Consider the following 21,622-nt stretch of genomic DNA (forward strand, 5'->3'; position numbering starts at 1 on the left):
GCCCATCTGAATAATAATGCCCATCTGAATAATAATATTGGGTTCATCTGCTTGTGTTGTTGTTTATGTGCAACGGGCGTCATGATCAGCTACCAAAACAATAGTAGTATAACGTTAATAAGATAACGTTAGCTGGTTATAGAACTACCTTGTGAATGCAAAAGTGCGCGTATATAAGGCGCCGATTTTTTTGGAATAACAACAAAGTTTCCCATGCACGCATACCGAGCATGAGCCGATCCGGCACCATAGTGGCCGGTAGTCAAAACATAATTTATTGTAGATTGTGGCGCAAAAGCTCGGCTTCACTCATCATCCTTTTCTCTGCAGAAATGATTTCCAGCCCTTTACAAATTACAACACTATAGTTTCCATTCTGGTCCAAAACTGTTTGTCGTGAAGGTTACGGATGGTCGTGAAGTATTACTGGGTATGTTTAATTAACACTGCAGTGCTTAACAATGTCACATTAATTTTATTAGGACTGCAAAAGTATGAGCACCAAGTCATATTTTATTATTAGTTTTGAGTGGTAAGGATGCAGTATTGATACGAATAAATGTTGATACGCTGATATTACCAGTTAGCACCCCCAGATATTAATTCACGTTATGGACTATGTTTCAATTTCAGTTATTCTTTAACAGCGCTTTGACAGACTGTACAGATATATCCTTTAAACAAATTATTCAGACAATATGTAGAGTAGATATTTAACAACTGTGCTGAAGACTAATAATTTTTAGAGTAAATGAACACATAGCGGATACGGGCTGTCGAATTACAGAAAGCAGCTCATCTAAATCAGCCGAAAGGTCCGAAACAGGTTAGTCACCTTCTGTACGTATACAGTACATAAATACTAATATTGTACCACTAATGCAGTTTTCGATAATTATGATCATTGCCTCGTTCCAGTAGTGCAGAGCTAGCTATACAGCATCAATTGTTCATTGTTCCTGAACGGTTCCTTTGGAGAGTGGTATTGCAAATCTAAATTAATTTTAGAATTGCTATTTGTTTATGTGCGAACAATTTTGCGTGCTCCAGTGTAGTGCTGCTTAAATAAGACTATCGAAAAAATAAAATTAATGGTAAAAGCAAACTAACAAGGCAGCCAAACTGGTCTGAAGGTTTGCATTCCTAGTTTTTCTCTTAAATTATAATATCGGATTTGTGTTGGGTTTGGCAAAAATGTTAAGATATAATTACTTAATCGCTGGAGTTAACTGGCGGCAGCCATCACAAGTCAAACCATCAAATGCTTGCGCGGGGAAAATCGGAAGTTTATTCATCCATAAATCAAACGCACCTGATTAATAATTAAAGTATCATACAGCTTCACGCTCAACCGCAAGGCTTATTCCAGCGGTTTGCCTTCTAGATCTGGAAGTGTCACGACTGTGTTTGTAATGCGACCTGTGACAATATTTTACTGCGTTACTTTGCGCAATCGGCAAAATGCAACGTGACCTTTTGAGATATTGCCGTCGTTTGCTCACGAACTTCGTGCTTGGTGTTTGCACTTCACATGTAGAATTGGCTACATGATATGATATGATATACGTTGGCAATATTTTAAAGGATTATAAAGTTACAAACCAAACAATGCGAACCCGCTAATTGGTAGTGCCACATTTTATGCGGCGTCTGCCAGATTTTATCGTTTGCCAGTTGCCAGATGCTCCAGGATTTATCGCTCGCCATGCCATTGGCAGTGCCACTGGCAGGTGCCACTGCCACGTTTTACCCTCTGCCAAAAATGTATTGTTCTAATTTAAGGAATTTTTGTTTTCCAAGAAGCTACAAAATGGTAATGGTCTAGCTGACTTAAATTTTTATCACACGTTCAGATCATACAACCAACCGTCTTACTTTAAAAAAACCGGTTTGTTGCGCCACTTGTGCAATCGCTTTCGCATGCACGCGTTTTATACGAGTACAGAATCCCTGGGTTACGTTTGGACTGGTCCCAAGTGACCGTTATCTTCGTCATCGATAGCCGTTTATAATCAACTGTTTGATATAGGCTTGATCGAGCATTGCCAAGATGAGACTACTACTTCACCTTCCCCGACAGTTACTCCCCTAGATACGACTACACGAAACACTGTCGAATCGACATCCACAACAAGCCTCACTATGAGCGCCGAAACCCACTTTTGCACGTGTCCGACACCGCCCAATTGCACCGCCCGTCCCACTTCAGACCAGATCGAAGCCGGCCCGGCCATCATGATGCACTGCATCAACGGAACGGTTACGATGCCTTTCGTCCAACCAGCGCTCAGCGATGCGGTGGAGGCCGGGTTTGATGGCGACAGTTCGTACCTGTGCCGAACACACCTACGTAACTTGCACTGGTGGTTGCTGGGCGAAAGCGGACGGTCGTTGTCCCACGGGCTGCCGTCCGGGTGGACCAGAGTCACCTGTCACAGCGGCGTAATGCAGTTTTCGGAGCCCGATCCGGACACGGCGCCGTCTAGTGATTTACGGTTGCGGGCAGCTTCCTTGGATTCGAAGTGTCGTGGTGTGTTCGCTGGATTTCTAACGCAGCTCGCCAACCTCGTGGATTAACTTTAAGGCTTAGAGCAGTGTGTACTGTGATACTGGTGTAAAAAAGCTTACGATTTTCACTTAAAAATTAGTTAAGCATTGGTTGTTGTTATTAAATTTTATATTTGCAATGCGCAACGTGCCGGCTTATCAGCAGATGGACATTCGCACGTTTGTCTTAGAAACAGTAGAAGTATTATCGCCACAGCAGACGTTTATTAACTGTGCAACGGCATTGTGTTTATCTTATCTGACACTACTTTAGAATAATTTGCATTGTATGAGTGATTGTTCTTGGTCATGTCGAACAAATAGATCGATAACGCCGATGCGATTCAGACTTAACGGTTTAATTCGCCTCATATGTTACTGCAACACAAGATTAAGAATCGAACAGCTTTTTCCAGACAGCCTCAAACGACAAAAATGAGCAAATCAGTGTATTTTATTTTATATTCGTTGGCTGTTTTAGTTTTGGTTAGTCATCATACTCTCGCTGAGAATTCGACGGATTCTACAACAACGCAGTCGACAATAACAACAACAATCGATCTGTGTGCTGGGTATGTTTGTCAACAAAATGCCCACTGTGTTGTCCACCCGGAAACCGGTGTCGGATGTATATGTAATTCCGGTTACGCGTTGGCCAACGATTCCTCGGGACGGTGCTATTTCGACCCGTGTGGCGCGTCGGCGTGCGGACGGAATGCGACATGCTTAATTGATCTGGACGCGCGGGATCTACGGTGGTGCGTGTGATGATGGGTTCGTGCGGGACGTCCAGTTAGCGGAAACCGAAGACTGTACAGGTTCGAATTGCTGGCGTCATTGCACAAATAATCATGACCAACTTGCTTTGCAGAACCCAGCGACGGTATGGAAATATATGCTTTAGTTATGCAGAAAGTGTTAAAAAATATTTCATGTATGTGGATTCGATAGCTCCCTACGATCTCCTGTATGCAGTCATCGGTGTCGCTGCGTTTATCCTCGTCTCCTTTACCATATGGTTCTGCTATTTGGCGCGACGCGGGTAATTTGTCTGCAGATGGTTTGATATTCGTAGACAATTTGTGCTAATAAAGAGTGTTCCTTTTTGATAGACCAACACGAAAACTCGGTGATTCCACGCCGATATTTAAATCCAACGTGGTCCGCATTATTCCGGTGGATATATCGCAGATTCCCCGCATGTTTGGCGGGAGAAAAGCGTCGGATGCCGAGGTCATTCTGGTCAGCGAAGACGCCAATGAAGATCACACAGTACGTAATGGAGACTGTTTTCCCAGCCTTGACGATCATAGTGGACTTTTGTAGGACGCGCAAGGAACGGCAACAGCGGAACAGCTACTCCAGACGCTGTCGCCGGAAGATGCCGAAGCGCTGATCGAGGGACAGGTAGGAAAAAGAAAATTGTTGCCTTTAAATTAGTGCATAGTTGACAGCAGAACGTATTGAAAATACTGTGTGCAGGTAGTTGTAAAGACGGAGTCCAGTGCTAAGCCCGCAGCTCCATCAGACGATGGGAAAAATGAAGAACCGTCCAGCGTAGCGCCCACTACCGAAACGGTAAAATAAACCCTTTGCGCGCTTTTTTGTTAACCGCAAATATGCGTTGTGGTGCCATTGCCAGGTTATTTTTGTGCCGGTTGATGGAAACCTCTCCCAACCTTTGGATATGGAGCTGCTTTCCGATTCCGAACGCCCCGCGCCCGAAGTTATTGTGGAACCCACGCAGACGATGGTTGGTAATGCAGATATTTGACTTTATAACGGCTATCAAGAGAGCGGTTTTTTAGATAACCGTGGAGCAGCCAAGAAGCATCACGGCCGCTTGAAGTCACTATCGCGCCAACGGCTGCCGGCGTCTCGGACACTGATGAAGATGACGACTCACGGTTATAATAATTTCTGCTTGCAGAGTTAAGATTTTTCTAATTACAAAGTTATTACAGGAGTATTTTAGCACATAAATATTTTTAAGAAGCGTCAGGAAATGATGTCACATATTGTAGAACTCGTGGCTACCAGCGAAAAGGATATACTGATGTGAATCAACGAGACACAACATCAACATGATGTAAAATCAACAAAATGTATTTTACATCAATGTGATGTAAAATACTGAAATAAATAAAATTCGGTGATCCATTCGCACTTCAACGCCCTGTCGTGCGTAATCTGCTGTTGGTACTTCGTGTAATATTCGTAATTTCCGTGTACGCCTCGCTACTGTAAGGACTCTGCTGCGCGTAAATGCGCCGGCTACCGCTGAACCGTTTCTTGGGCGCGATGGCCTGGAAAACGATGATGTAGATGGCTTGTGATCCACATGCTAGTGTCAGCAACAGAACGAAGACGTGCTGCACGATCGGATCCATAAAGCAGGCGAACAATGATAGCCAGACACTTAGCCAGATCAGGCCCATCAGGGTGGTGGTGATAATAACCCCGTTCAGTTGTTGTTGGGCGAGGGAATTGCTGGACGCGCTACTAGATGCCGGCGATAGACGCTGGGGCCCCGCGATGTATTTCTGACGAATTTTGGTTTCTGTCAAAACGGATACGATCAAGCATTAATTTTTCCGCTAAGAATACGGTTTTGCAACTGTTTACCATAAAAATAAAAAATCACGGCCGCTACGTTGAGAAGAGCCATAACGGATATCGGCACGATAAAGGTCACCAGTGAAATCCAAGGATGGTCTCCATCCAGCCAGCACCTTTGGAACGGTTTAGAAAACAAAACTTGTATTATGGCTATTAAACTACGTTTTACAGTTTTGATCTACGTTTTACAGTTTTGATAACTTGCAGTAAAGTTATCTGCATACCATTTTTCGTGGCTAGCGTAGCCGTATCCTCCATACCAGTCGTGAGAAACTCCCTGGATATGACTGACGGAGGCGATAATGGGGAACAGTATTGGAATAACTACATTAACAAGAATGGAGCATTGAAAAATGATTTAAAGCGTAATACGTAATACGGACGTATTGGTATGGTAGCTCAATCGTTATACTAACAAGTTGCAGCGATCCAGGCTTTTAAGCGGAATCCATCATAGGTGTCGCCGGGTATGGGAATCCGTCGGGCGTAGATCTCTGGGTAGCGGGTCATCTGCACGAGCCGGAATGTCTCCACCCCGGTCCATGCCATGCTCATCAAGGAGAACCAGTGCACTAATATGGCGTTGGCTAAACAGAAACGCTGTCCACACAGTTCCGGCGAGAAGACCATGGCCTGGGAGAAGATGACGAAAAAGTACATGCCAAACAGGACAATCCACAGGTTGGTACGGGCGAAGGTGTCCTCGTCGAAGGTGATGTTCTTGTACCAGATGCGCAACCTAAAACACCAAAAGTTTGGTCCCCTTTATAGCTGATTTAACTGCTGAAACTTGAGTTAAAAATGAACCAGCCAAATTTAAGAAGTACTAATGAGTAATGAACTATCTTTTTTATAAAATGCTTAATTTTTTATACGTCTTTCTGACTGCTTACAAAATAATGACCAAAGCCACCAATGAGCAAAGCGCGGCGACCATTGTCGTCGCCGTGGTGACAATGGCCAGATCCAGAGTAAAGCTGCTGTCGCTGCTCTCCGATTGGTCGAGGACACTGCTGCACATGGTCAGCAGTAACGAGAAGGGCGTTAAGTGGTCGCAATGGCACTCGACCAGCGTTCCATTCCAGATAGGTAATTTATCAGCCTGACAACCATTGGTAGACCATTGTTTAGTGGGGTAGTTGAGGTAGTTACATGTGTGACGTCGTCGCGCTCCGTGCGGATACTGTAATAGAACAGTCTTGTTCACATGCGTACTTAATCAGTAGTGCATAGTTACGCAGCGTACATCGAATAGTTTATCGACATTGTGCCGAATGGTCACGATCTTTTCTCCCTTCAGTGGATGGCCGACAGACGCCAAAAGCACCAGCGGACTTGAACGCTCCAGCCTTTTGTTGGTGCTCGGATGCTTGCTGAACGTAAACGCCGGCATGGCGGATAAGGCGAATGTAAAGCGAGAGGCCGAACCATTAAACATTTTCTCTACGAAAAACTTCTCATATTAATTCGAACCTTTGTGAAGATGAATGAAATTTGCCAAGTAGAGCGCATTCGCTGTAAGTGCTGCTACGTTGTTTGACAACTTACTGATTTCCTCGAACGATTTCTTCAGAGCTTCTCTGCATAATTTTATGCTGGCGACCGAATTGTTGTTCGTGCCCGGTGTCAGTAATCCCTGCGATGCGTCTTGTATTCCCAGTTCGGTCCGCAACAGCAGATCCTCAAAGCGTGTTTCATTGTCAACAGAAACAACATGCGCGTACGATAGAATGTGCGTGTCTTTAAACTCGTAAGGCACATCCGAAGGCGGTAGCTTATCATAAAGAATTTCCAGCGTCTGGTAAATAGCAGCTGCAGTCTGGTCGCCTTCTTGTTCGGTTTCCGGTGTTATTGGCATTTCTAGATGGTTATTCTGATCGGCACCCAAAAGGGCGTCCGCAATTTTTATGATGCTTCTAGTTGCGTTTGTCGTGCCATTTACTGGTAGACTGAAATTTACGGGGAATTTAGCGAAATCTAAGGAGTAATTGGCGATTGCTGCGATGTTGGGAAAACTAATTTTCTCTGACTGCGAGGCGCTGTTAACGAGACCTTGCACTGCTCGGAGAACATTAGATGGCGATTGCGTGTAATAGTCCGTGTCATTGTGGTACGCTGTGCGGTTGATGGCGTTGCTCAACTCTTTGGAAATTCGCGGCGCTAGAAAGAAAGAATGAATATCAACTTTATATTAGCAGATTTCATCAATTCAACTTGGCGTAAACTGATGAACTTCACCTGGCGAAGGTGTGGTCGAGGAAGTTACCGGTAACAGCGTAGACGAGGACGTAGATGACAACCTAGACGTGGAAGCTGAAGTTGGGTTTGGCCGCGTGACAGTTGATGACGGTAGAGTCGTTGTCGTCACTGTTGCCAGACGTGTTGTACTGGTCGCTGTTGGTTGGACAGTTGAATGTATGTTGTCTGGTTCGGAACGGTAGGCGGCTAGCACTGCGGATATGGTGGCGTATGCGATGATTTCAACTAAAACAGGTTCTAACTAGTATACTGCAGTAAAATATTCCTTGTTAATCATCCAAATAAATAAAACTTTGAAAACATAAACCATAAATTTATTATTCCTAACGTAATTTGTAAGCTGCACAACATGAACAGTTTTTATACAAGAGAACCAAGTATCTTTTCAGCAAAAAAGATTTTGTAACAAACCGGATACAGGGCTCCATTTATTCGCTACCACAAAAAAACAGGCATCGTAAGAAAAAACCATTTAGAGCCTTACCCACAATAGATGCTATGAGCAAGCCGATAAAAGACAACACTTGCAGAGTTTTCTTTGTTTTGGGATAGTTTTTCAGGTAACCCATCTTGACCCGGAAATATTTACTTCGAGAAAACAAACCGGTAAGATATAAAATATAGCCTTTATCACCGGCTATATTTGTGCACGTGCGGTTGCGTTAGCGCTGTAGTACATGTTTTAATAACATCATTCGTTGGGTGATAAAGCTGATAAGCCGTAACAATGTATACGGAAACCGTGACGGGTGCTATCATCTGGGAGCGAGATTAAGCTAACCGACTGCCATTGTTCAAACATTGTTACATCCTATCATTCGGGCGACGGTTGACTACGCAGTACATTCATCACATGTGCACTCTACGTACCGGCCTGATAAGCTAGTTCATAGAAACTTATACACAGGCGTATCGGAACAGCATTTCTTGTTGTTTGCATTTACTCGGCAAAAATTAATTCGCTTAAAATTGCTTATGTGGAAAACGTCATTGCGGAGTAAAACGGCTTCGATTTTGACGCTAAGACCCAATGAAAAATCGATAATGCCGCTTTTTCATGTCGTTTGTGGGCAACCTTCACAAAAAGCCGCCGTCTAGTGCATGTAACATGAGACAGAAGTGCGCTAACGGAGAACCGCATTTTTGCTTTATGGGTTTGGCCGGTCCTCATGGATAGTCGTGCATCAGCTCTGCATAAAAGCCTTTAAAACAGGTTTTATGACTCACTTTATGTCATATTACGACACCGCGGTGCAAGGTTACTGATAACGATAACTGGATGCTACGAGTTTATAACTGCAGGGTTGCAATAAGGTTATCAGTTTCCTTGTCAGTGTAGCTTATCGTTGGTATCGAACGGAAATGCGCGCAGCTAAATGTCGAGCACTAGTTTCGCGTTTCCACACTTACACAAACCGTAGAATTATCCACGCACATTCCCATGAAATTTTTCCTTCTGGTTACCTTAAAAAATTCCCATTGGAATACTGTTGAAAATGCCGGAGGCGACTGCGCTAGCTTACAGGCTTCTTCTTATTTTCACCGTTTTAGGTATAAACCGCACTAACAGTTGCCACCAGATACTTTCGTTAAACGGCAGTTACTATGCTTTGCAGGTGTGAGTAATAACAGGAAGAAAGTGTCTGCCTCCGAATGTCAACTACCGTCGTCATGCTTCACCTGGCGGACACTGCACGCCTGTGACCTGGGCACCGACATCCAATCGGTTGATACGGGTCACGCCATCGCGGCATGCACTGACACATCGGCGGATGTGACCTGGTTTCGCCGATTCCGATATCTTCCCTATCAGTTTGATCTCATCGAAGATCCCGGGCCTGATAATGTTACGGGTAAAATCTAGCTGTCAGAGCAGTTTTTCAGCGAATTTTGTGAAGAACACGATTTAGGCAATGTGATTGCTGTGTCACGCTGCACTCCACGTCGGAAGGGAGATGCGGCGGACCGCGACGAGCCGGTGGCCATTCTGCGCAGTCCCGGAATTATTCCGCGAAGCTGTTTGGCTCTGCGTGTCACATTTTGGTACCGTTTATCTGGCGGACCAACTTTCTCACCAACTCCGCAGGAATTCAATCTTAAAGTGCTCATTGAGGATCGATATTACACTTTCCCGAATGACTTAATCTGGGGACGCCAAAACGATTATACGAACACCACTGTCAATGAATGGAACTTTGCTGAAGTCTACTTCGGACGCGATAACGGCGAACAGTTCACCGTGAATTTCCTGGCGTACCATGACAACAGGTGTCGGGAAAACAATAAAACCATTGCTTTGGATTTCATGACGATCCAAGCAGGTTCGCCACGTTTCTAAACAATCGGCATTAAAGTTCGTAAAAATCTTTTAATTTTAGCGCAGAGGACCGCTAACTGTACAGAAGTTTCGGATATAACAGTGACAACTGAATCCCCAAACGACCAAACCACGCCCACAGTTAATTCCACCGAGTCATATGCGTGCGAAGTTGACGAACCGATTGTGGTCCGATGCGTCAAGGGCGCCGTAACCGTGACACCACCGTTGCCGGTTAACATTTCAGACAGTAATGCTGCGGAGATAAGGTTTCAAGGTGACAATACGTATTCTTGTCGAACGCTTTTACGGGAGCTCCATCTTTGGTTGGTAAACGCCAGTAATACAGTAGAACGTGGAGCCAAATCGCCTACCAGTATCATTTGCCGAAAAGGAAGCTTAGAGTTCTCTGAAGTAGATCCCGATGCGGCACAATCCACGGATCTGGTCTTCCGTACACCGTCCGTTGATCTGACGTGCCGGAAGATGTTCGTTCAGTTTTTGCAGCAGCTGGCGAATTTTACAGTGGATGAAGGTGTGTGCATTACTACTGGGTACGTTGCGGCATTCGCAGACACTGACTTTTTTCAGCAGAGGTTACCGAGGCCGGCGGTACGATCACTACGGCTTCCGCGCCACCAGAGAGACCCAGTTGCTCATTGCCGGCGGCTTGCTATGACTGGATAACGCTGCACCAGTGCGACATGGGCACTACGGTTCAGCTCGTTCAGAGTACGATAATAACGGCGTGCTCCAATCAGGAGCATGGAATCATGTGGACGAGGGGATACAAATACTACCCCTATCAATTCGACCTCGTAGAAGATGGCGCCGATGCTGACAGTAAGAAAATATTAAGATGTCGCTTCTCAACCGCTCCCGCACTCAGTTACAAATAGTAGAAAAAAACAGGGCACAGACAAAAGCAGTTAGTAGTTATGCACCAGTAAAATCCCGGTTAACTGACAATTAAACCAATGTACCGGCGAAAAAGGTATAAGATCTACGTTTAAACTCTATTAAAATAAACTCTACGTTTAATTTAAGCAAGGGACTTCTGCAGAAGGAGTATTCGCGATTTCCCGCTGCTCGCAACGCGTTGCTGGTGTGGCACCGGAACGAAACGATGCCGTGGCGATTCTGCGCAGCGCAATCGTCACCCCGACGTCTCCCTACCTCTGCCTGCTTGTGTCCTTTTATTATCGCCTGTCCGATTTTCCGGTATTCTCAGTTAACCCAGACGAAAAGTTTCATCTCAAAGCGTTTATCGAAGGTTACGGTCAGACGTTTCCTCACGAGCAGATTTGGGGGAACGAGACCGATTATTCGGAGAATATTATTGGCCAGTGGCGCTATGTCGAGGTGGTTTTCACTCGCAATGTTGGACAACAATTCACTATCAACTTTTTTGCTTACCATAACGACGGCTGCCAGGTCAACCTCAAAACGATTGCATTAGATGCAATAACCATTCGAACAGGTACCGACTGACAACGGAGCGACAAAGGTCATACATCGTACTTGGTGTAAATTAAAATGTGCGTTCATTTAACACTTCCTTTCGCAGCGAAGGAGACCGGAATTTGTATTACCACCACCGTCACTACAACCCCGTCGAAGCCAACCATACCAACTTTACCCACGGTTGCGTGGTTCCGTGATTCCAGTCAAGGGGCATGCGACGTTGGCCCTGCCATCGTGTACAGCTGTCAGAAGGGTTTGGTAAGTATCGATTCACCGATTTCTGATATCGACAGCAGCGACGCCATGGAAGCGGTATTTCGCGGCGACAACACGTATCCTTGCCGAACACATTTACGGAAATTGCACGTTTGGTTAAAAGAGCTGGTCGGAATGTCGCCCCGGTCTGGCTACACGCCAACTGTTATTACGTGCAGGAAAAGCCACTTCGAGTTTTCGGAGCGGGATCCCGATGAGGCGCAATCCACGGAGCTGATGTTGCGTACTGTGTCGATAGATTTGAAATGCCGTAATGCTTTTGTTCAGTTTGTCCGGCATGTGAATGCGCTTACCGGTTCCAGATTGTAATGAATGTTTTCTAGTAACTGACTGCTGTAGTAGGTTTTGATCACGATATACAGTATAATAATGAAAAGTAACCATGGGAAATGACAGCATGCAGAAAGATATATTTAAAAAATAGTTTATGTGCTTTTGCACACAAAGGTGCCTCTTTATTCGGAGGGTATATGTGCGATGCATACAGCATCAATAATATTCTGTAAATTCTTGGTCAGCCGAAGAAAATCCGTACGGTCATCAGGTGACAGTTTCCAGCATTCGCACATCAAATCGTAACTGCCAAAAAAAGGGCACATGCAGGCGACAATACGGTTGCCGTTTTTAATTCACGGCAATTTAAAAACCAGATTCATAAATTTTTATTTCTTTGCGGCAAATTGCGGGCAAATTTTGCACTTATTTATTTATCCAAATTCCTGCATAATGCCTGCTGCAAAGAACTAAGCTGCACTTACATTATGATTGGACAAGCAGACGGCTTATCCAACCGTGACCCCGTCTGCAGTGCCGTCAGGAAATCCGAAATGTTGTTCCCGGGTGAAATACGGAAGCCGGCGTAGGGTAAGGCGCCCAGGCTAAACATTTCCCATAAAACCACACCAAACGACCACACGTCCGACTTCTCAGAATAAACTGCATTCTGGATAGATTCTGGCGGCATCCAGCGAACGGGTAGCGCCTCCTGTAAAATCAGGTATTTGACCTTCCGTAATTAATCTAGCCTTGAGGACTCCTTACGATGCATACTAGCTCATTATTCAATCGTACCTTAGACGCCTGGATAACATATTCCGAGCCTTGCCGCGCTAATCCAAAATCAGATATTTTGGCAACATTTCCATCACAGATGAGAATATTTCGAGCGGCTAGATCCCGGTGGACAATGGACGAGGCACTCAGGTACTCCATCCCACGACTAATCTGGCCAGCGTAAACGAGCAACGTTTGCGTGGACAAAACCAAACCCGCATATTGCATAGTATCCACAGGGCACGATAGTTGCTCTTTGGTGAATTTAATTCGTTCCGCTTCATCTTCGTCATAGGCTAAGATGTCTCCGTCTGGGCTTACGTGGTTGTAAAACCGTTCCGCACCAAGAACTTTCAGTAAATATTTGAGACAACCAAACTTAGCGTATTCAGTAACCACGAGGAGTTCTCCTGCATAAAGCGGTTATACAAGTACGTAAGCAGTTACACTCAGTTGTACTTCACGGTTTTAATACGGACACGGCACTAACCTTTCAGTACCACTCCAACGAGCTTCACAATATTCGGATGAGAATCCAGTGTCGTCAAAACTCTCAGTTCTTGCATCAGTTGTCGTCGTTCCATTAGATCCCGGTCATCTCTCACGCTTTTAACGGCAACCTCAGTTAGTGCAGACTGATGATAACGTCCACGTAGGAGTCCTTTCCGGATAACGCTGGTCAAGCCACGACCCAAAACCATATTGGCTGGAAATGAAATACGAAACTTGTACAAGCAAATGCCCTTTAAAAACTTGGACTCAAGTACGAAAAGAAAAATGTTGCTGGTGCAAGGGACCATTTGGAGATCTTATACGAAATTTTGCGAATTTCAGTTCGGAGATACCTACTGATATGCAAATTAAGCAGCGAGATTTCCATTGCTCTCACGCGTGCATCAGCATGCAAATTCGCCGCTTCCGCGCTGAGATCAAACACCGTCATCGTGTATTCACTTGGAACTTCAGAAACGCTGAGCGAAGCCGTCAAGTTTAATTTACTCTCGGCTCGCTCAGTACGACGCTGTCTGGCGCGCCACAGCAGAAAACAGGAAACTGTTACTGATGCTACCACTGCTACCGGAAGAATTACGCCCAGGATCACTTCAATACGGCCGTCTAACAAAAAATAGCAACCATCAGAAAACAAACAGAAAAAGGACATCTTCATTACTCGAATGTCCACTGCTCGGTCGGCTGGAATATTGTCGAACAATAATGTAGTCAATTAGAAGCTCATAAGAACGTTTAATTGATTGGTTTTGGCAAACTGATTCTTCGATGTCCGAAGTGGTAAACATATCGAATCTCATTGCAGGCCAGTCTTTCGGTTCCGGTACGGTAAGGTTAATTATCCGGCTGTCATCCAGAAAAAGTTCCACGCGCTCTTTAGTCCAGACTAGGCGGTACAGGTGAAAATCGAATGTCAGGTCTCTCTTGCTAAAAATACCGCTGAAAATACGAAAGTTCATTACACATCACACACCCAAGTTTATTGTTTGTCCAAGCGTTGAACATGAACGCTGATTCTATGGTACTTGCCCCAAGTAGTGGTAACTTTGATAATAGTGACCATCTTTTCCCGAAGCCGTAATGTAATTTACCACACCACCGATATCGCGTGGATATTTTGCAACAGCACCAATGTAAACCTCCCATGGACGTACATCAGACGACAGCCTCAACAGCGAGCCTCCGCTGGCTTCCTCAGCTGACATGCTGGGATATTTGAATCGAATTAGCAGTTCACCGTATTTAAAAGTAAAATTCCTGGTGCGGATATAGCCGATATCGTTGCGGTACAGTGATCCATTGTCACAGTTTAGAACACTTCGCAGTGACAATACACCGTTATTAACGCGCACTTTCTGCCAAGATTTCATGTCCCATTTCTCAAAATCTAACGTCTCGAAATCATCCCGGAACACTTCAACCCTCTCTTCATCACAAAGTCCTCGTGCGAGGAGAAGACACAGGCATACGGATAAAAACTGATCCATAGAAACGACAATGAAGAAACCGTATTTATTTTTGTCAGATCATGACCAGCATCTTACTGTTTTTTGGTTATGATCGCGTTGTCATGCAGGCTTATCGCTTCTGTATAACAGCTGTTTCTTGCCGGGTAGACAGCAAAAAGTGTCAAAAAAACTGCAAAACTGCCCGAAGGATTATTTGACTCAAAGAAAAAATAAATCGTTGAGCGTGATCACCTACGAGATGTTACCCGAAACCGGTTTCTTGGCCTTTTTAAATGCTTTGCATTCGTATGCTTTTCTAATACGCTTAGTGGGCGGGAAATACCATTATGCGGATATAGCCAGCCTAAACGAGGCACAACATCCAGTATCCATTCGAAAGAACTTTGCAAGCAACCGGGGCCGCAGCCGGTGTACGGAAATAAAACCCTGAAGCCTGAAGATTTAGGTTGTTTTCCTTCGCACTTTGAACTTAACCTTTTGGTATATGGATAAAAGAAACGAAGTCAAAAACTGCTGCTCTTGGAACAATGTTTTCCTAATAAGTCGCAAAAGCTTCGTTAATTTTAATTTTGATATACTATTTTGTGTTGCAGACAGCAGTTCACATGGCAGTCGTTTATACAGTAGTACATATCCCTGTAATAAAAATACAGCTCGGGGCAAACGGCAAAGCTAGTGGAATTTTTAACGCCGATTAAATCTTGCTCTTGAAAGCAGACAACCTATGCATTGCTGACGAGCAGTAAATTATAAACAGCAAAGCGTTCTGGCTCAGAACTCTGAAGTGTAGAACATTTCTACTGCAGCTAAACCGTTCAAATTTCAGTAGAATCATACTAACAATGAGACAATTTTTTATGATCCACTGTATGTCTGTCGTATTTGCTGACATGGTGGAAGTTTTCCGCGACGATTTTAACGATAGCATTCTGGATAGCACAAAATGGTCCATAACGTGTAAAAGTCATTCCGGAAATTATTTTGATTCTGATAACGTGCGGCTTAAAAACGGCTCACTGTCACTAGGCTCGGGAAGCCGTAACAACGGTTCACAACTAATCCCGACAAGCGCGAATATCCACACATCAGGGAAATTTAACTATACGTACGGTGAACTTGTTATGCGGTTCAAGCTGCCGGTGGGCGGCAATTATATCACCAGTTTTGCCTTCCAAATGGCGGCGTATTATTTTATCGATGCAGTCGGGAGGTACATAATAATGCGACAAATGCGTGGGGGGTTAGGTTTATTCAATCAAAGCCAAACCATGGGCAGAAAGCTTCTACCATTCGGGCTGAGGCTCTGACCAAAATGAGCAGAATATGCAAACAGAACACGGCAACCCAATCAGACGGCCGAAAGGTCATCTTAAAACAGCATGTTTTACTAAAAACAAAACTACAGCACGATAGCATAAAGAAAATTCTAAAATGGCTAAAGCCAGACATCCCATATCCACGATGATCCGAAGACGGGAGGGTGGGAGGAAACAACTTTGCGGCGAGCAAAATGATGGCCGGACTGCAGTGGTAGGCGCTTATATAGGCATCCGGGTAGAAGTGGATCCTGGTTGTTGAATGGCAACACGACAATACTAAGCAGCGACAGCCGGTTGGCCCGCTGACTTTTCTCAAAATAATAACCAGATTCCAAAAGGAATCTTCCACGTTTTTATGGCCAATGCACTGACGATGGTATGGTGCCTGTGATCAATTTGGTCGGTAGGCCGGATGTACCGCATATTCTATTGAGCGACGTGGACTATATGGATTTGGGCGGCGGCACTGCGCACAGGAAGGACTATATTTACATGTACGTATGATTCTAGTCCCAGTACGATATAAAGGAATACTATTAGATCAGAAGAGCTGTTTCTCAGCCTCTTTGTAGCTTTGCCCTCTTACAACGCTGGTGCTGAAGCAAATACTCGTAATATGATGACGGAATGTACAGTACAGTAGCGATGTGAACGTAAAGTGACGGTTTTACTCGTAGTTATCATTATTTCTCGCCCTTTATAAAAGTTTCTTATTATGTTCAGATTTACTTTGGGTTTTTCTACGCGGATGCGCAGTGTCTGTATAAGTCCGTGTGTGGCAGCATTTTGGGCGTCAGCCATGCGTAGTTCTCGGATTTTGAGTTTTGGGAGTTTCGGAGTTATTAATTAAATTTACCGTCGGAGATGTAGTTTCTCGTTTGCGTAGGTTCGTAGACTCAGCTATGCCACATTGAGATTATCAGCTCATACTGTGTTGTTGAGTAGGTCGGTAGGATAGATTATTTACGGTAATTATTACTATCGTACTAATCTCTCTGTCAATAATATCAACTCACTTCCCAGGCTATGGGCGTACTTAACGCAGTTGGCGACAGCGATTACAGCCTGTAATCTACAGGTGAGCTTTGAGGTGACTCTACAGGTGACCTGTAATTTACAGGTGAGCTTTGAGACACATTTTGATGTTTCTGGTGGAAGTGCAAGGAAGCGATCTAAAGGGACGGTAACTGGAATACGTAATTCGGTGCTTTTTCGATCCTGTTCGAGTTATCATGTTCGGAAATAGTCGGGATATTAATTACATATACTTTTTCCGTGGCCGGATTTTTTGAGCCAGTTAGCCATACGCAACATTAAAAAATTCAGCGTTGTCATGTATCGGTGCATTTTAGTTGTCTCTGGTACGCCTGGCGAACCGCCAAGCAGTGAGTGCAATAGAGCATTCTGATGATTTTTGAAATGTATGTTCCTAAGCGTTGCCAGCCATTGCGGGGGTTCGACGCACCCTGACTTTTTAAATCAAAAGGTACCATAGCTCTCTCCTCCGTAGATTAACGCGTTTAGGGTTCCTCTAGAGTTCCATTGGTTCCAAAAGTTCAACCGGTTTCCAAGTTACACCTGCCTTCCAAGTAAAAACGGTAGCATGATAATTGATAAGTGCCCGATGAAACCGCAACCAACGTTCTTGTTGCAAGTGATAACAATGGAACCTAAGGAACTCTACTGGAACCCAGTGGAACTGTTTGAACTAATGCACACCATCTCATTGCGCCCTTATGTGTAATTCCAATGGAACACATGGAACTGTTTGAACTACTGTATATCTCTCAACGCGCGTACAAATGGAACCTGTAGAAATATGGCAAAGCGAAAGCATATATGATTATTCACGGTTCCAACAGTTCCAATTGGGTTCTATAGGTAACGAGAGGTTCTATTGGTGTCACATACGTTTTGCAATGAGGCGGTGTAAGTAATTCCAACAGTTCCAGTCGGTTACAATGGGTTTTATAGGTTGAACGGGTATTATCACCAAGACAAAAAAATTACAGCAGTTTCAACAGATCAAATTCGTTCCAATATACTTCCATAAGTTCCGCTGATACCACACTCTTTTGCAGTGCATGAAGTTTTCTAGTTTTTGTTGCGATTTTAAAGGCCGGTACAGGGAAACAATGCCTTAGGTGCCTCTCCAAGGTACGATTCGATTATGTCTCCGTTGTTGCACTTCGTTCTTACTTGCATAAAGTCAATTCCAATCTTCATTGAAAACAGTAAGAGGAGATCCATTAAGTAGTCGACGGGTTTGAGGAACTAATCGATGACCCACTTCACTTTTAAAAGTTTTAAACGATAAAAATTATTTTAAAGCATTTACTTGTAGTGATGCAGACTTAACCCTGGATTATCACATCCTCAAGCTGGTGTGGACGCGCGATTTGCTTGGTTGGTTTTTGGATGATCAGATGGTTTCCAACGCGACTGTACCCGGGCTCTCAACATGGCCGAAAATGTACATAGCCATTACCAACCTTGTACTCAGCAAACCGTTCCCTGTACAAAAACCAAACTTTACTGGCAGTGCAACCAGAGCATACCAGGAACTGTTAATCGATTACATAGTCGTCTCGCAGTTCAGGAGGCAAACAGAAACAGGTGCTCAATGTATAATAACTTGATAATAACCAATGTATAATAAATTATAATATAATATTATAATATTATATTAAATTATAATATTGTATAATAATTACCAGTTTACAGTAAAATCTTGAACACCTGCGGTTTCGTTTAATGTAGGCGCAGGTTTTACTTTATAATATATTATACAAGTAACAAATTTTGGTAAACATTAAATAATCACCTCTGCTAACATTTTATCACACTTAACGCTCATGTTCTTATCCAGTGCATGCGTCACGAGTCATTTTGGGCACGATCATCCCCGTCACGCTTATCGCTGTGACTGTTACTCTCCTTTGGTTTGTCGTGAAACGAAAGCTGTGGAAGCACGGCGATATGAAGAAAATTAGTCCGGCCAGTGGTCTGCGTACCATGATCGGCCGCTTGCGAAATCCGTTTCCTTTTAACGCGGATACGTTTCCCCTGGACTTGGAGTCTACGCAGCGCTTGCAGCATTTAGAAATTCCTTTAGCCAAAGTGAAATTAGGTAATTCTTCTGATTATTATTGGCTGAACCATACAACAGTATATTGTTAACTGTGACCGGTTCGATGTCAAATTATAAACTGACAATTAATGCTCAGATGTTTTCGCTGAATTTCCAAAGAGTTTATGATGACCTTTAAACAGCGGGGATCTTAAGCCAGAGCCCTTCTTGTATCGTTCGAAGGGGATTCCTTGAAGGCCCTGATGACCGTCCAAGGGTAACGACTGTGGCTGTGAAAATGCCAACTGTCTCCGAAAAGGCCGAGGAGGAGATGGAAATTATGGCTGACGTTGGCCAACACCTAAATATCATCAGACTGCATGGGTTCGTCTTGAAAGGTCCGTCTTATTTTGCTTTTTATTAGCTTGGTAGTTAGTTTTAGGATGCTTGGAGTCTATTGAACATTGAAGGGGAAATTAAAATGAGACTGATATTGTTTAGGGGAACTCATGTTGCTGTACGAATACGCTTCATTGGGAGCGCTTTCTAACTATCTCAAAATGCACCGTGGTGTTTGGTTTTACAACCATGTCAGTCCAAATGGAGAGCTGCTGTCGTATAATTCGGAAATGGCGGATGAGCTCCAACAGGTTGCCATCCGAAATGTCCAGGAAACCGAAATGGACGGATTCGATGGACAGCTGCTCTCCACTCGGGATCTTTTGAGGATTGCCTACCATATCAGTCAAGGTGTGGCGTATCTCCACAGCCGCTCGATTATTCACCGTGATCTGTCGGCGAATAATGTGATGATCTGCAATGGGCATGTGGCTAAAATCGCCGGATTTGGAATGGCTAAGCAGACACGGAGATACGTCGCCCTTGATACACAGGTAGATTATGGGCGGTAATCGAATGCGTAAAATCCATATATCTTATGAAACAGGAAGAGATTACCATGACGGAAGGGAGATAAGTTTTCTCGAACATATGCTGTTACTTTTTAAAACAGGAAACATTATGCGACCGTTGGATGGCCCCAGAATCCATTACGGATCGAACATTTTCTGCCGAATCCGATATGTGGACCCTGGGAGTGCTTATGTGGGAATTGTTTAGCCTGAGCTGTCTTCCATACGAAGAGCTTGTTGAGAACCCGTACCCTAATTGGCCGACATTACTGCAGAACGGACTGCGTTTAGGAAGACCGGAAGCTTGTCCTGGAGCAATGTGATAAGAATTTAATATTATCAACGATTTTTTTTGCAGATACTCTCTAATGCGTGAGTGTTGGCAGTGGATACCGCAAGAGCGCACGGATGCTGCTCGACTGTCGCAGGCGCTTCGCACGGTGAATGACAATATTTCCGATGAAACATACCTACGTTTGGATTACTGGTACGCCCAGAATAGGGATGCCAGCCCTGCGGAAGGAGCCGGAGGCAGTGATGACTATAGTGTCACTGCACAATAACAGATTTACGATGATTTCGTTAGAAGACCACCACTACCTCGCTCTTATGACCATCACTATATATTCCAACCAAGTCTTACGAAACCTGTTGAAAGCGTGGCGTCTACCGAGCACAGATGTGCGAACGAAAGAACACGCCGCTGCCAAACAAACTTTATTAAAGTCGAAGAATTTAATACAGGCACAAAGCCCAATCATCAAAACGCTATTCGGCGTGAAAATCAGGAAGATCTAGATGAAATCTCTCAGCTACGGGACGTAGCTGAGAATGAAAATCTTCGAAAATCTCGAAAATGAAATAGGTTTCGCAGAATACCAAAGAATACCTAGAATACCTAAGAAATCTTAGAAACCTCAGAAACCTAAGAACCCCAAAGAAACATAAGAAACCAAAGAAACCAAAGAAACTTAAGAAACCTAAGATACCTGAGAAACCTGAGAAACCTAAGAAACCTAACAAACCTAAGAAACCTGAGAAACCTAAGAAACCTGAGAAACCGAAGAAAACATGAAGAAACGTAAGAAGACATAAAAAACATAAGAAATGCCTAAATCCAAGTCTAAGTCATAAAGTCCAAGTTGTAGTGCGCGGTGTTATCTTTTACTTGGATCATGTCCAGGAGGTAGGCCGGAAGTGAGAACTGATCTTTGTTCCAGAACTTGAACAACCACACCGCATCGCTCTGACGTCATCGGTCGAATATATCAGGAATACCCAACTTCTGATACAGTTCCGGAGTAACCGGCATCTTGTAATCAGTGATGGTTTTCACAGCTTTACGTTGCAGTCCGTCCAGCTTGTCGCGCTCGTCGAAGACGCTGCAGACCATACCGGCGACTGGTGTCCAATATGGCATCCAAAGCAAGCGTGGTAAAGACCTTTGCGCTGTGACATGCTGAGCCCTTCTTGTGCCCGCTTAATCATGGCAATGCCGAAATTCCCCTTCCGCTGCACCTTTCTGAACTGCTCACTCCACTTCAAGTGGTTATCGATCTCAACACCGAGATACCGTACACATTTTGCAATGCTGACAACCGACCCGTTGATGACGACTTCCGGATCCGGTTGTTTGTTTCGGTCAGAACATAAGTAAATGGCTTGGCATTTCTTTCCATTTACGTGCAAGAGATTTTCTTCCAAAACCTGGCCGACACGCACCAGTCCAGCATTCAGTTTAGCGGCCGCAATACTTTTCGTTTTTCCAGTTGCATGGACAATTGTGTCGTCTGCAAAACAATCAACCT

The 21,622-nt window shown here is 44.2% G+C and overlaps 5 protein-coding genes across 9 annotated transcripts; 3 read left to right on the forward strand and 2 right to left on the reverse strand.

The window, feature by feature from the left end:
• The first annotated feature begins 2,943 nt into the window (after positions 1-2,943).
• On the forward strand, positions 2,944-4,818 carry LOC129581778 (uncharacterized). The gene is made up of 8 exons (XM_055473011.1): positions 2,944-3,365; positions 3,419-3,430; positions 3,499-3,589; positions 3,660-3,819; positions 3,874-3,954; positions 4,030-4,125; positions 4,190-4,300; positions 4,356-4,818. The coding sequence occupies exons 4-8, from the start codon at positions 3,748-3,750 to the stop codon at positions 4,392-4,394; spliced, it is 399 nt and encodes a 132-aa protein (XP_055328986.1). The 5' UTR covers positions 2,944-3,365; positions 3,419-3,430; positions 3,499-3,589; positions 3,660-3,747; the 3' UTR covers positions 4,395-4,818.
• Positions 4,402-8,057, reverse strand: LOC129581777 (uncharacterized). Its single transcript, XM_055473010.1, has 9 exons — positions 7,910-8,057; positions 7,405-7,650; positions 6,715-7,326; positions 6,413-6,609; positions 6,060-6,349; positions 5,583-5,905; positions 5,391-5,490; positions 5,173-5,279; positions 4,402-5,107 (listed from the first exon to the last, which is right to left on the reverse strand). Exons 1-9 carry the CDS (start codon positions 7,992-7,994, stop codon positions 4,716-4,718), a joined length of 2,352 nt encoding a protein of 783 aa, XP_055328985.1. The 5' UTR covers positions 7,995-8,057; the 3' UTR covers positions 4,402-4,715.
• A 714-nt stretch (positions 8,058-8,771) lies between these two features.
• Positions 8,772-11,954, forward strand: LOC129581901 (uncharacterized). Of its 5 annotated transcripts, none has more exons than XM_055473191.1 (8): positions 8,772-8,976; positions 9,042-9,278; positions 9,336-9,746; positions 9,804-10,019; positions 10,161-10,277; positions 10,334-10,585; positions 10,806-11,222; positions 11,310-11,954. In XM_055473191.1, exons 1-8 carry the CDS (start codon positions 8,922-8,924, stop codon positions 11,789-11,791), a joined length of 2,187 nt encoding a protein of 728 aa, XP_055329166.1. In that variant the 5' UTR covers positions 8,772-8,921; the 3' UTR covers positions 11,792-11,954. The 5 variants fall into 5 exon arrangements, with proteins under 5 accessions (XP_055329166.1, XP_055329165.1, XP_055329167.1 ...); XM_055473190.1 differs by having other exon boundaries at positions 9,804-10,277; positions 10,806-10,963; positions 11,045-11,222; positions 11,310-11,953; XM_055473192.1 differs by having other exon boundaries at positions 10,337-10,585; positions 11,310-11,953.
• Positions 11,798-14,617, reverse strand: LOC129581903 (receptor-like tyrosine-protein kinase kin-16). The gene is made up of 7 exons (XM_055473193.1): positions 14,075-14,617; positions 13,707-13,984; positions 13,385-13,651; positions 13,026-13,241; positions 12,554-12,945; positions 12,241-12,467; positions 11,798-12,061 (listed from the first exon to the last, which is right to left on the reverse strand). Exons 1-7 carry the CDS (start codon positions 14,530-14,532, stop codon positions 11,938-11,940), a joined length of 1,962 nt encoding a protein of 653 aa, XP_055329168.1. The 5' UTR covers positions 14,533-14,617; the 3' UTR covers positions 11,798-11,937.
• A 4,195-nt stretch (positions 14,618-18,812) lies between these two features.
• On the forward strand, positions 18,813-20,137 carry LOC129581723 (fibroblast growth factor receptor 1-A-like). Its single transcript, XM_055472936.1, has 3 exons — positions 18,813-18,963; positions 19,405-19,796; positions 19,916-20,137. The coding sequence occupies exons 1-3, from the start codon at positions 18,813-18,815 to the stop codon at positions 20,135-20,137; spliced, it is 765 nt and encodes a 254-aa protein (XP_055328911.1).
• The last annotated feature ends 1,485 nt before the right edge of the window (positions 20,138-21,622 follow it).

The sequence above is a fragment of the Paramacrobiotus metropolitanus genome, unplaced genomic scaffold, assembly GCF_019649055.1.
Source record: "Paramacrobiotus metropolitanus isolate TYO unplaced genomic scaffold, Prichtersi_v1.0 Parri_scaffold0000006, whole genome shotgun sequence".
NCBI lineage: Eukaryota > Metazoa > Tardigrada > Eutardigrada > Parachela > Macrobiotidae > Paramacrobiotus > Paramacrobiotus metropolitanus.